This window comes from Gloeophyllum trabeum (assembly GCF_000344685.1).
Source record: "Gloeophyllum trabeum ATCC 11539 unplaced genomic scaffold GLOTRscaffold_00008, whole genome shotgun sequence".
Taxonomy (NCBI): Eukaryota; Fungi; Basidiomycota; class Agaricomycetes; order Gloeophyllales; family Gloeophyllaceae; genus Gloeophyllum; species Gloeophyllum trabeum.
The window spans coordinates 167,329-179,283 of NW_006920417.1; the positions used below are offsets into that span (position 1 = coordinate 167,329).

An 11,955-nucleotide genomic window follows, 5' to 3' on the forward strand; every position below is an offset into this window, starting at 1 on the left:
ATGACTTCAGTTATTACCGAAATTACTAGGTATGACCACGTGGTCACTGTAGTCACAGTCCTTTCGCTAGCAGGGCAACGGAGCTCAAAATAGCAAGGGAAAATGCGGAATGTTCCGCCGTATTAAATTTAGTGTGATGTTTCGCACGCCACAGGCAAGGATGTTGGCATTTCCCGTTTGCCGCAACTACACCAATATGAACCTGCTAAACTGGTTGAAAGCGGGTTATGGGCTCTGCTCTGCATGCAAAAGATTAGCATTGGCGTTAAGATACATTATAGAGCCCACTACGTCCACTTAAATCCTGGTTAGTATACCACAGGCACGAAATAATAGTTGTACCCAGCTGCCCAGGCCCTCAGCCACCATAAATCCTGTGACTACTGACCAAATTACCGTCACAACAGTCAGTTGGTCATTCCCACGGTATTAACGTAGTATTAACGTAGTCACTGACAACCCTGACAATACCTGGCTAACTGTACCTGCTGGTACGGCGAGAGATCAATGACGGACATTTTGCTGCTCCAGGCTGGGGTGCCAACGACAGCGTCTTAAGCAGGACAAGAACAAGGGGTCCATATTTATAGCCTCGTGAACCACGACCCGATCAAAGCTGATGGTATTCCGATGAGTCGAAAGACGAAAGTCAACTACCTGATGCCTGCGGCGGATCTGCAGCCCGCGTAAGTAAGTGCAAGAGACCACCGGGTTGACCTGCGGTTTGAGTATCACCATCGAGAGTGTTCCCGCGCCGGCCAATTATTGACACTCTCCCATCCATCTGATGGGAGAGCAGATATTTTGATACAGGTGCGCATATAGTCCGTGCATTCCTCCACTTTGACAGCAAGAGAGTTCCGTATCGCCAGAACAGAAGGAGTTGTGCCGATCCTTCGGGGACGAACAAGGCGAGGAGACAGTAGACATCTTTCACGCGTAGGAAGGGGGCACAGCAAAGCAAGGCATGCATAACCTTGGCAACAAGGCAGTAAATTACGACGGGAGTACCAGTAGCGCACGGACCTCGATCTAAAGCGACGATGCTCATCGTTTGCTGTCCCTCTCATCAAAGCCGAAGAGCTGTGCCGCCACCCTGTCGCCCAGAGCTTTATCCTCTGGAGGCTCCATCGGCAAAGGTTCCTCCACCTTCTTATCCTCCACCTTCTCCTTCCCCTTCGCCTCCGCCTTCGCGTCCCTCTTCACATCCATCTTCTTCGTGTCCTTCTCGTCCTTCTTCTTCACGTCCTGCGCCGCCTGCTCCGATACCTCGCCGAACATACTCGCGGCTGCTTTAGTGGCAGCCTCCAGCCTCTTCCTCTCATTCTCCATCTGCTCCTCCTTCCTCACCCGCTCCTCTTCCTCTCTTATCTTCTCCTCCTCTGCCTTCAACGCAGCATGTTGCCGCCATTTCTCGCGGATCGTCTCGTTTCTCGCAAGGAGATCCGCGCGTTTCTGACGCTCGGCCGCTTGTTTGGCTAGCAGGCGGTTTTGGAGCTCCAAGGCGGAGACGTAGGCCCGCCGACGCTCGTTCAGCACGTACTTTATGCGGGCCATGGATTTTCTCACAGCGATCAGCTTTTGCGGGAAAGCGAGGTTCATGGCATGCCCCGCCCCGATTCGCCGCGCTTCCTCCTTTTGCGTAGCGAGGAGATTACGTTCCCGGAGAAGCACGTACCACAGCGTGTGTAAGTCTCTGAAGCTCTTCCGGCGCAATTCAGCAGCCGTCCAAGAGCGCCCTGCACAAAGCAAACGTGGTACGCATTGTTAGCACTAGTACTATAGTAGTATAAGGTAGCATTCATCATACCACTGGGGTCTGCGCTCATGTCAGCTGCCTCGATGCTCTCGTACTGCACTTGTCCATCCTTGTCGACCTTCTTCCTGAAGAAGGCGTACAGCCCGTGGTTCGGGTCGACCTCGACGCCAAGATGGGGGCGGAGAGGTCCGCCCTCAACTAGGTGTGCCTGCGGAGATGTATTCCCTTCGACAAGTGCCCCTGCGCGCTTGAGCTTTCTCCCATTCCTGGTCGACCGGACGAGGGAGCGGTTGGCAGTGTCTGAGGAAGTTGTAGGGCCTGGAGGTGGTAGCGGGGCAGACTGGGTGGTGACGGTCTCAACGACGGAGGCGAAGTACCGAGAAGAGGGGGTAATGAGAGGCCCAGACGAAGGGAAGCAGCCTCGGGCTGCCCTGTAGACGGAGAGCATGGCAGCGCACGCAGCTGCACCGTCAATGAAACAGCAATTTAGGTCACAGACGTAAATGGAAACCCTAACCTCGTCATGTTCACCACGGACGCTGATTGTCAGAATCAACGAATCGTACAGACATGCTCAGGCTACGGCATCCTACTCGGGCCAACATATCCGTGATGTCCTCCGTTTCTCTTGCTATAAAATGGTTATCTGTTTGATGCTGTAAGGTTAGATTTTTACGACTGTGTTTCAGCGGCACGATCCTCGGCTCGAAGAGCTGAGAGTCTGAGACTCATGTAGCCGTGCAGAGTCGCGTGTGTAACAGTCCATCATCCCCTTCGCAGAAACCGCTCGACTTCAGGAAGATTCCCTTCTCGTAAGGGTGATCACCACATTGTGCAATACACCGGGGTCTTCCCGCTTTTCAACCGTTCATATTTCAGACCCGGCCCGCGTATTGTCAATGAGCAGTCATCTGATCCCCTTCGTACATCGTGTCCAATTATATTCGCATAAAGGTTAATGGGTCGCACAGTGCTCGGACTCCCTCTCTCGTGAGTCGTCTTCACACAATGGCGCACCTCGTCAGATTCTTGTTGATGGTGTTATGCCATTTGGTTGTCGGCATAGCAGCAGGGAAAGTCCCGTTCAACTGGAATGAGATTAAATACGTCTACGTTTTTGGTGATTCATACTCGTACGTCCAGGGTACACTAGGTCTCGCAAACTTTAGGTATGTTGTTGAATTCATCCCACATCGAGCAGGTACTTAGCTAAAGCAGCTTTATCGGCGACGCATTCAATCTGTCGTATACGCGGTCTCAACTTCTCTCAGATGAACTGATATACCGATACGTGCGGGGCTCTCTAGATTCTACATTCAATTCACCGAGTTTTGACTTTTCAGACTGCGTCTAATGGAGCGAACTGGGTACCATTTATGCCATCATTTACACCACAATCACGCATTGAATTACCCCTAGCCTGAATTCCTCACAGGCTGCTTTTCCGGCCTTCCCTCCAGCTGTCCCCGTCAACTATGGGACTTCGCATTTGCAGGGGCAGACATCGACCCAAATCTGTACGTCCCCTCTCGAATATACAGTAAATCCAAAATGTGATTACCTGCATCTTTAGATTGCCTCCGCACCACAACTTCTCCGTCCAACTTACCACTCAGGTTGCCCAATATGTAACCTATGCCGCTGATGTCCTGCCGCACCCGCCGAACGAGACCATGACAGCATGGTGGATAGGGATCAATGATACTGGCGACACACTGAACAACGCTACCGTGAGACTAATCTGTCCATTCTAGCCCCCCCTGACACATTAGCACCACAGATAACAGACTTCAATGCCTTCTGGGAAGAAGAGATGTCCTCCTATTTCAGAGCGGTGGTAAGCACCCCACCGTCCCTCGCTGTCCTTGCCCCTCATAACGCGACCTCAGCAACAAGCGCATGCCGTCCTCTCCTCCACGCATGTCTTCTTCACCGTGCCTCCAACCGACCGCTCCCCTTCACATCTGCCAGTCTCCTCTAATTCATCGCAGACCCTCAAGCAGCATATCCTCGCCTATAACATCGTCCTGCGACAGCACGCGCAGTCCTTCGCCGAGGCGAACCCAGGCTCGACCATCCTTATATTCGACGCGCACCAGGTGTTCACTAACATCCTCGACAACTACTCCGCGTACGGGTTCACAAACATCACTGGGTATTGCCAATGCGACGACGACAGTTATTTCTGGTACAGTGCGTACCTGCAGTCAGTGCGAGGCGAATCAGTACTCACCGGGACTGGTCACAGATACTGGCCACCCTACGGAGCGGGTGCACGAGCTCCTAGCCTTGGCTCTCGAAGCGCAGCTACTAGAATCATCTACGGAGATGATATAAATATATTTAAGGAGACAGCCCTATGCGTAAGAGGTCATCGGTGTGGATAGTCACAGGCAGTACTCCACCATCCTCCATCCTCCATCCACCAAGGATATATGTCATGATTCCACACACCGAAAGCAAGCCGAGAAAGAGCACCACGCAAAAAGCAGAGAATATAATATCGGAGCAAGGACACAAAGTTACCCATCTATGGGATGTAGACGCGTGTGGCGGATGGCAGGAAGTGTTACATATATACAGAAAGGTAACGGTGAAAAGACCGCATAAACAACGCACGGCGCCCGCAAGAACGAGGAAGACTGCTGAAATGTATAGTGATATAATTACGCAACCAACTATGCAACTACGGAAAGAAGAATAGAGGAGACTAGCACGGCACGAGGATATATGTCCGCGAAGTCATGGGATACGATAAGGACCTCAGAAGAATAGATAGGTGGTGATGAAGACACCGAGCGCGATGATGATGACCACTTGTAATGGCACACCTTCTGGGGGAGGCACGTTCTCGTCCACCAATGTACCGATCTCTGTCTCGGGACCCAGTGACCCAGCCATGGTGCTCGTCGCATCCGATAACGCCCGACCGCGCTTCCGCAGTTCTGTAGGAGCTACCGAGTCACCATTGCTGGTGGTGGTGGGGAGCGAACTAGGTTCAGGCATAGCAGCCAGCAGTGCACGTAGCCGATTAATCTCGGCTTGTGCTTCGTTATACTTGGCAAGGAGCTCTGCATTCGGATCGGGCGTGGAGACAATGACGGGCTGCGTTTGCACGGGTGAGGGAGGTACGGGGGAAGGTTCCCGCGGTGCTGGTGCAGAAGGTTCGGACTGGTAGAGATCATCGTCTGGATGGGGCTCTGGTGCTGGGGGTGCAGGGGGCTGCTCAACAGGAGCTTCAGTGTATTCAACAATCGGCTCTACCGCATGGCCATTCGTCGCAGGGTGCTGACGCACGGTTTCGTATCGCTAAGGGGCCATGAGCGCTGGATAGTTTGGGAAGGAACGAGCAATTACCGTGTCCGGCACACTCATCATCGAGCTCATGCCCGCGTGGCCCTCGTCCTCCTCCTCAACCACTTGACCTTCTGGCGGCAAGTAGACGACTCGAATCTTGTGCTGATGGATTTTGTTTTGCTCGCTGTCGCTTGTAGAGTTCCACTAGGTGAGGTATATATATGCGAGCTGTTGCAACGGAGAAAATGGGAGGGACGTACAATGTCTTGGAGAGCCATAGTCTCCTTGTCCGGGGTAATGATGGTACTTTGGATCAAGAACTTGTCCTTGCATTTCGCAGACAGGGGCGGCTCCTCCTTCATTGCCTGAAGCATTACTGTTACGACGGCATACAGTCAGTAAGTACACCCCAGCTACACAGGGCAATCATACCTGAAACGTCAACACTCTCGCCAGGCTCTATTCTTCCCGAGTTCGGCCGCACACAGTACAACTAAAGCAAGCCCCAAGTTCATTACTAATAGCCATATCAGTTGGATCCAAAGCTACCTTCGGGGCGGTCGTCTTGACCTTGAATGCGACAGGTTGGGCATTGTGATTCGATATACTCAGTGTTTGCTTTCGCGGTTCCGTCAAAGGTCCTATTGCTAGTGAGCCACGTCACTATGCTCTTAGCAAATCTTACGCACTATTGAACCCTAGAGTGTTGCTGGGACTGAGCGAGACCGACATACTGCGAGACAGGGAGAGCGGACGCGACGATGTGGTAGTTCGTTGGCTACACGCGCGGCGCTTTTCAGGCGGAGTCCATTGCGTCAGCCGCGTGCCAGGCGGTGAGATTCGCAGGCGCTGCGCATGCGAGGCGAGCTACAACCTAAACGCGTCTGTATTCGCCTCGGTCCACCACCTCAAGGCCTCATGTTCCATGCATGCATCAATAGCAAAATTACGACGACGACAGTCTGAAAATAACAGTATTCCCTAATGCGAAGTAGCGAAAACGAAAGCGTTGTACCAGTAGATATTAATATAAAGAAAAGCGGCGTGGTATGAGTCGTGATACAGTGGTAGCGAGATCGTGATCTAGGAGTCCCATGGCCAAAGTCTGTCTGTTGTAGATCCTCACTTCTTGCTCAGTGCTTGTAATTGTACGTATTCGTAGTAGTCACCCTTCATTGATAGCAGTTCGTCGTGGGTACCGGCTTCCGCTACCCGTCCGTCTTTGATGAAGTATCTATGTTGAACTTGTCAGACACATGAACCGCATTCCAAGAAAGCATCCACTTACATGCAGTCAGCGTTCTGGATGGTTGAAAGTCGGTGAGCGATAGCAATCGTTGTCCGACCCTTCGCTGCCTGATCGAGAGCCTGTTGTACAACCTTCTCCGAATTGGAATCCAGAGCGGAAGTAGCCTCATCCAAAAGAAGGACTTTCGGATTCCGAAGCAAGGCCCGGGCAATAGCGATACGTTCTGTATCGGACGAGGGTCAGAGCGAACTTTGGATGAAGCGATCGATCAAAGCACTCACGCTTCTGGCCCCCAGATAGCTGAGAGCCTTTGCCGCCGACTTCCGTATCGAAGCCACTAGAGGTTGACGTAAGTAAGCTGAACAGCCAGGCGAATCACGGGCAGCACTTACTTGGGTAGAGACTGGATGAATTCCAGGATATTCGCTGAGCGGCAAGCGTTCTCGATTTCCTCTTGCGTGACTTCCGACTCCGGCTTGGTAGCACCGAGAAGGATATTGAAACGAACAGTGCCCGCATATAGAGTCTGTAATGCCGTTGGTCCTTGTATAGCTGGCTGAAAAAAAGTGAAGACATACTGGCTCCTGAGACACCAAGGCAATGTGCTTCCGGTACTCCTGCACGTTCAGATCGGCGATATTGTGGCCATCAAGCTGCGAGTATAATAGATTGATGCATGTTAAATGTAGCATGACGGGGTCTGCACTTACCAAGACTTTGCCAGCTAACGGGTCGTAGAAGCGCTCAATAAGTTGGATACTAATCACACGCAGATGTATCAGCCAATTTTGATCTGTAGATTAATGAGGACCAGCTTACGTGGTACTCTTTCCGGAGCCGCTAGCGCCGACCAGTGCAACATACGAGCCTGGCTGGATGGTGAGGTTGAGATCGCGAAGGACACGGACACCAGGCCGGGTTGGATAACGGAAGTGAATGCCCTTGAACTCAATGCGACCTTCAACGTGGTCGAGGATGTCCCCTTCCTTGGATTCCGCGTCTATTTCGGGCGTAGAATCCAGCAGTCGGATGATATCGGATCCCGCGCCCTTCGCTGAGGAGATATCCGGCACGAAGGAGAACACGTTCCCGGCTTGGATGGCACCGAATGTTGTACTCTGTGGTCTGCGTTAGCTCGAAATTCATGATAGATCATAACCATGCTTACCATGAGACAGACAAAGAATTTGAAGACCGAGTATTCTTGACTAGCCACCAACCGCGACCCGTACCAGAAAACGAGGGAAATGACGAAGAAAACTATAGCCTGAGAGAGGGAGTACAGCGCATTGCTGTAGATAGCAGTGCGGTTTGACTTGCGCAAGGGCTCTTCCAGACTCTCGCTGTACAGACGCAGGCAGTCCTCCTCACGGGTGAGAGAGGCCACAGTCCGAATGGCGCCAGCCGCCTCGCAAGCAAGTTGCGCGGAACCTTCGTGTGCCTTCTTGTTCTTCTGGTCCTTCAAGACGACGACGCGCTACACAATTACTCAGCTTCTGCAACAAGAGACGTCGCATAGTAAATTCTCACCAGACGAATGTAACCCGTAGAAACCAAAGCCGGAGTGCAGGCTAATAGGAGGTCTGTTACTGTTCTTTGGCAACCAGATCTGCCTAGGGACTCACCGATGCCAACAAGAGCCAATTTCCACCCGAAGACGAGACCGAGGATCATACCCGAAACCAATGTAGAAATACTCTGGACAATACTAGGGCACACGACAGTCAGACCTGGATTTAGCGCCGGACTGCACTCGACTCACGCCCCGAGAGTAATACCAGCCAGACCATTGACCTTCTGAGGGTTATCACTTAGCCCTGATGTGAGACTACCGGTCTATTCGTTTGAACGTATCAGTATAACGACCCCATCTAGCCATAGAGCTACTCACACTATTCTCATCCTTATCGAAGAAAGCAACTATCACACGAGCATTAGTATCGTGCATAATCAGAATGAACAATACCTCTACTTACTATCCTGTCGCAGAACTGCCTTAAACCCAAGGCTGCGAAGTCTAGCAGTAAGGGTAGCAGCGGACGAGGCGAAGAGGTAATTCTGCATGCCAATGCTTAACGTAGAGCCCAAAGCAATGATGAAGAAGCTGCGCGAAAGCGTTAAGAGCCGAGCATGCGTATAGTGGGTTTCATCACTCACTATAAAGCGGAATGGTCACCCTGTACGCGTCGCGCATGGGGGTCCTGCATAGAGAATCCGTTGATACCCTTGGCTACGGCACAACGTCAGAAATACGAGTGAAAGCATGTCTAAAAGACACACGCACCAAAGACAACACCGAACGCGGGATAGACACCGCCGGACAAGATAGCGAAGATGGAACCGACGGCATACCGCCACCAACCCTCCCGGTTGATGATACCCATGCGCCGGAAAAGGTACACGAGCGAGTAGTCCTCCTCGCCTGTCTGCCTTTTGTCCCGGCTCTTCTCCGCCTGCGCCTGCTTCTGCTTGATGATCTCGCTAGCCAGACTGTGGTTCGTGTTGCTCCTTCCAAGGGGGACTTCGGCGGCGGCTTGTTTCTCCATATCCTCGTGATGGTGCTCTTGCTGAGTGCCAACGTCCGTAGAGTCAGTGTCGCTCTCAACGTCACCCTTCGCATCTTCTTCCTTGCGCTCCCGAAGCCTCTGAGCCGCCACGAGTTTCGAGTAGGGCCCGTTCTCATCGCGCAGGAGCTCCTCGTGTGTGCCCTGCTCAAGCACGAGACCCTCGCCCATGACAAAGATGCGGTCAGCATTCTTGATGGTAGACAGCCGGTGAGCGATGGTGATAGTCGTCCTGCCCTGGGCGGCCTTGTCCAAAGCGTCCTGCACAATACCCTCACTCTGGGTGTCCAGCGCGGAGGTAGCCTCGTCCAGCAACAGAATCTTGGGGTCACTGACGATAGCACGGGCAATGGCGATACGCTGCTTCTGTCCACCACTCATCAAGAAACCGCGCTCACCGACCATGGTGTCGTAACCCATCGGCATCTTGGTGATGAAGCCGTGAGCATTGGCCTTAATACACGCCTCAGTAATCAGCTTCATCTTCTCCTCCTCCGAAGCGTGCTCAAAAGGAGTATTGATGAGGCCGTGCGCGACGTTGCCTTTGATAGTGGTGGCAAACAGCGTCGGCTCCTGACTGACAAGACCGATCTGGCTTCGCAACCACTTCAGGTTGAGCTCCCGAAGGTCAGTGCCATCTAATCTGACAACACCTTCAATAGGGTCGTAGAACCGCTCGATCATGCTGACGATCGTGGACTTGCCAGAACCGGATGCGCCTACAAGCGCACAGGTCTTCCCAGCAGGGAACTCGATCGTGAGGTCCTTGACAATGGGCACATTAGGTCGAGAGGGGTAGTTGAATTTGACGTGCTCGAAGCTGATGTGGCCTGTCACATTCTCGGGCTTCAGACCAGCAGGGCTAGCAGAATCGATAGAAGGGACACGATCAATAGTAGCATAGAGCTTGGCCGCGGCACCGCGTCCGTGTGTGATCGCCTGCATCTCGGGGGCAAGAAGAGCCAAGGAGAATGAACCGATTAGGATAGCGAGGATAACGTTGACAACAGTCCCGGGTTGAGCATGTCCTTCGTTGATGAGGGTAGTACCAAAGTTGAAAGCTAACGAGGGAATCATCAGCGTCCCGTACTGGCGATATTGAAGCATGAGCCGAACTCACCCAGTGCATACGCAGAATAAATTACAAAGAAAAACACAGCAAGACCGCACCCATGCCACTGCGCAGCTTTCAAGTCAACTTTTCGAGAGTCCAGAATGTACTTGTCGTACAGGTCCGCAAGGATTCTCTGCGTGCCGAAGGCTTGTGCAGTGCGGACAGTTGAAATGACCTCTTCAGCGAGAGTGCCGCCCTCAGCGACGTACTTGAGGGAGAGCCTACAAAGTCCTGATCAGATGGTGTTTCGACGGAGAGCATAGAACCGACATACTGCATGTAGGTGGAGATGAACTTGTTCATAACACCCCCGGTCACAGCAATACAAGGCAAGATGGAGGACAAAGCAAGGGCCAGACGCCATGATCGGATATACGCAAGCACGAAACCAGTGACGAATGCAGCGAAGAAGTTCACTACGAGAGCAACCTTCTCTGAGATGCCTTGTTGGACCAAGTCTAGATGACCAAGGGTCAGCTCAAAAGAAAAATCACTTGAGACTAGTCGACTCACGCGTGTCAGTCTGGATGCGAGTAGCGACCTCTCCAGCGCCGACATTATCGAAATACGCAATATCCTGTCTCAAAACCGCTTGCAAGTATCTTTCGCGAACGCGCTTGGCGTTGACCTCGCCGGTCCATACCCATATCAGCATGTAAAGGTAGGTGCAAACAAACATGCCGACGCCGATAAGCGTGAGGTAGAGCGCATTTTGAGCAGCAGAATGCCTAAAATTCGAAGCGGCAGCGGGCAGAGCTGCCTGGGCAGCTGGATCACCTGCCGCTGCAGCTTCAGAAGTTATTCCGAAAGCAACAAAATCTTGCGTCAAACGCCCGAAGAGCAAACTCATGAGGGGTTGCGCAGCGCCGGCCGCGGCGGCTGCGATTAAACCAATGAAGTCGAGGAAAAGCTCAAGTCTCGTCGAGAACCTGTCTGGGGGTTACAAAGACTGACACTCGGTGAAGTATCTGTAGATACTCGCCTGAAAAGCGACGCGAATCCGACAGGACGGATTTCCTCCACCCTTGGCCGCCCATCGTCGAGAATGACGGTGCCCTCGCTTGTCTGCTTCTCATTGACCTGCCCCTGCACCTTCTCGCTGGTCTTCTGCTCCTCCTTGTTCTTCCTTGAGAATAAGCCGTCCTTGGCCTTTTTCTGCTGCGACTTCAGGTTGACGCTCTCAGCAGAGGTAGACATTGCTGGCAGCTGTAGTTGGGATGCCCAGCGAGTCTAGTGTGGTTGCTGCCGCCTCAGCAGATGTCGAGCGGGAAATAAGTATAAAGGAAGGGAGCGAAAGATGGAGTGCAGTAAAGGCCTGAGACACTGAACGAGGTATATGAGGACGGGCCCCGGCCTCCCAATCCGCGGAGCTTGTAATCCCAATTACGCAATCCCATACAAGCCGTCTTTCCGACGCGTCGCCCTTGGCAGATCGCGGTAGATCGCGGTGCCTTCACTACTTACGAGTAGCCCAACTCAATATCGTTTCTCGTTTTCATTTTCTCGGGCGCACTGGCACCCCTCCTGCCGACGCGGCGACACGGAGAAACCCGAAGTTATTGAGCGTGCATTTTCTGGCGGATTTCTCGTCGCATGCTAGACACCACAGCTGTCAGATAGCTCGTGCTCATCCCACGTGCTGAATTCTATGGCGGATTGGGACGGTATGTGGCAGTATCAGCAGGGTCACTATACTGGCCCTGCCCTAGCTCAGTAGTTGCAAGGGTGCCAGAACACAACTTAGTCCAACAGCGCGTCACAACAAGCCAAAATATATCGTATTAGGCAAGACATAAGCAACCGAGAGTCTGGTACATCAGTACAGCGCATGGCAATTGAAAGTCCGCCCCAGAGAAACGAGAGAAACAGCTCGAGGAGCTGTTTCTCGTTTTCTCGTTCGTGCTGAGATCCCAAGTCCGATCGCCGTTCGGCAGGGACCCCGAAAGGCTTCAGCGCACTGAGAAAATGAGCG

The 11,955-nt window shown here is 52.6% G+C and overlaps 4 protein-coding genes across 4 annotated transcripts; 1 reads left to right on the forward strand and 3 right to left on the reverse strand.

The window, feature by feature from the left end:
• Nucleotides 1–901: 901 nt before the first annotated feature.
• On the reverse strand, nt 902–2,219 carry GLOTRDRAFT_139033 (MRP-L47-domain-containing protein). The gene is made up of 2 exons (XM_007868563.1): nt 1,811–2,219; nt 902–1,739 (listed from the first exon to the last, which is right to left on the reverse strand). Exons 1-2 carry the CDS (start codon nt 2,205–2,207, stop codon nt 1,048–1,050), a joined length of 1,089 nt encoding a protein of 362 aa, XP_007866754.1. The 5' UTR covers nt 2,208–2,219; the 3' UTR covers nt 902–1,047.
• Nucleotides 2,220–2,767: 548 nt separating this feature from the next.
• GLOTRDRAFT_139034 (uncharacterized protein) lies at nt 2,768–4,096 on the forward strand (the record flags this gene model as incomplete). The annotated part of the gene is made up of 8 exons (XM_007868564.1): nt 2,768–2,928; nt 2,978–3,050; nt 3,103–3,126; nt 3,179–3,276; nt 3,333–3,489; nt 3,540–3,596; nt 3,649–3,952; nt 4,008–4,096. The coding sequence occupies 8 exons, from the start codon at nt 2,768–2,770 to the stop codon at nt 4,094–4,096; spliced, it is 963 nt and encodes a 320-aa protein (XP_007866755.1).
• On the reverse strand, nt 4,082–5,788 carry GLOTRDRAFT_76962 (VAMP-associated protein; the record flags this gene model as incomplete). Its single annotated transcript, XM_007868565.1, has 6 exons — nt 4,082–5,068; nt 5,117–5,260; nt 5,317–5,432; nt 5,489–5,549; nt 5,606–5,697; nt 5,746–5,788. 6 exons carry the CDS (start codon nt 5,786–5,788, stop codon nt 4,523–4,525), a joined length of 1,002 nt encoding a protein of 333 aa, XP_007866756.1. The 3' UTR covers nt 4,082–4,522.
• Nucleotides 5,789–5,977: 189 nt separating this feature from the next.
• On the reverse strand, nt 5,978–11,288 carry GLOTRDRAFT_139036 (P-loop containing nucleoside triphosphate hydrolase protein). The gene is made up of 19 exons (XM_007868566.1): nt 10,966–11,288; nt 10,497–10,912; nt 10,258–10,441; nt 9,990–10,204; nt 8,590–9,930; nt 8,463–8,535; nt 8,282–8,409; nt 8,197–8,225; nt 8,068–8,141; nt 7,931–8,013; nt 7,836–7,876; nt 7,474–7,782; nt 7,125–7,423; nt 7,016–7,064; nt 6,884–6,958; nt 6,698–6,831; nt 6,587–6,642; nt 6,345–6,528; nt 5,978–6,290 (listed from the first exon to the last, which is right to left on the reverse strand). Exons 1-19 carry the CDS (start codon nt 11,178–11,180, stop codon nt 6,179–6,181), a joined length of 4,017 nt encoding a protein of 1,338 aa, XP_007866757.1. The 5' UTR covers nt 11,181–11,288; the 3' UTR covers nt 5,978–6,178.
• Nucleotides 11,289–11,955: the final 667 nt, after the last annotated feature.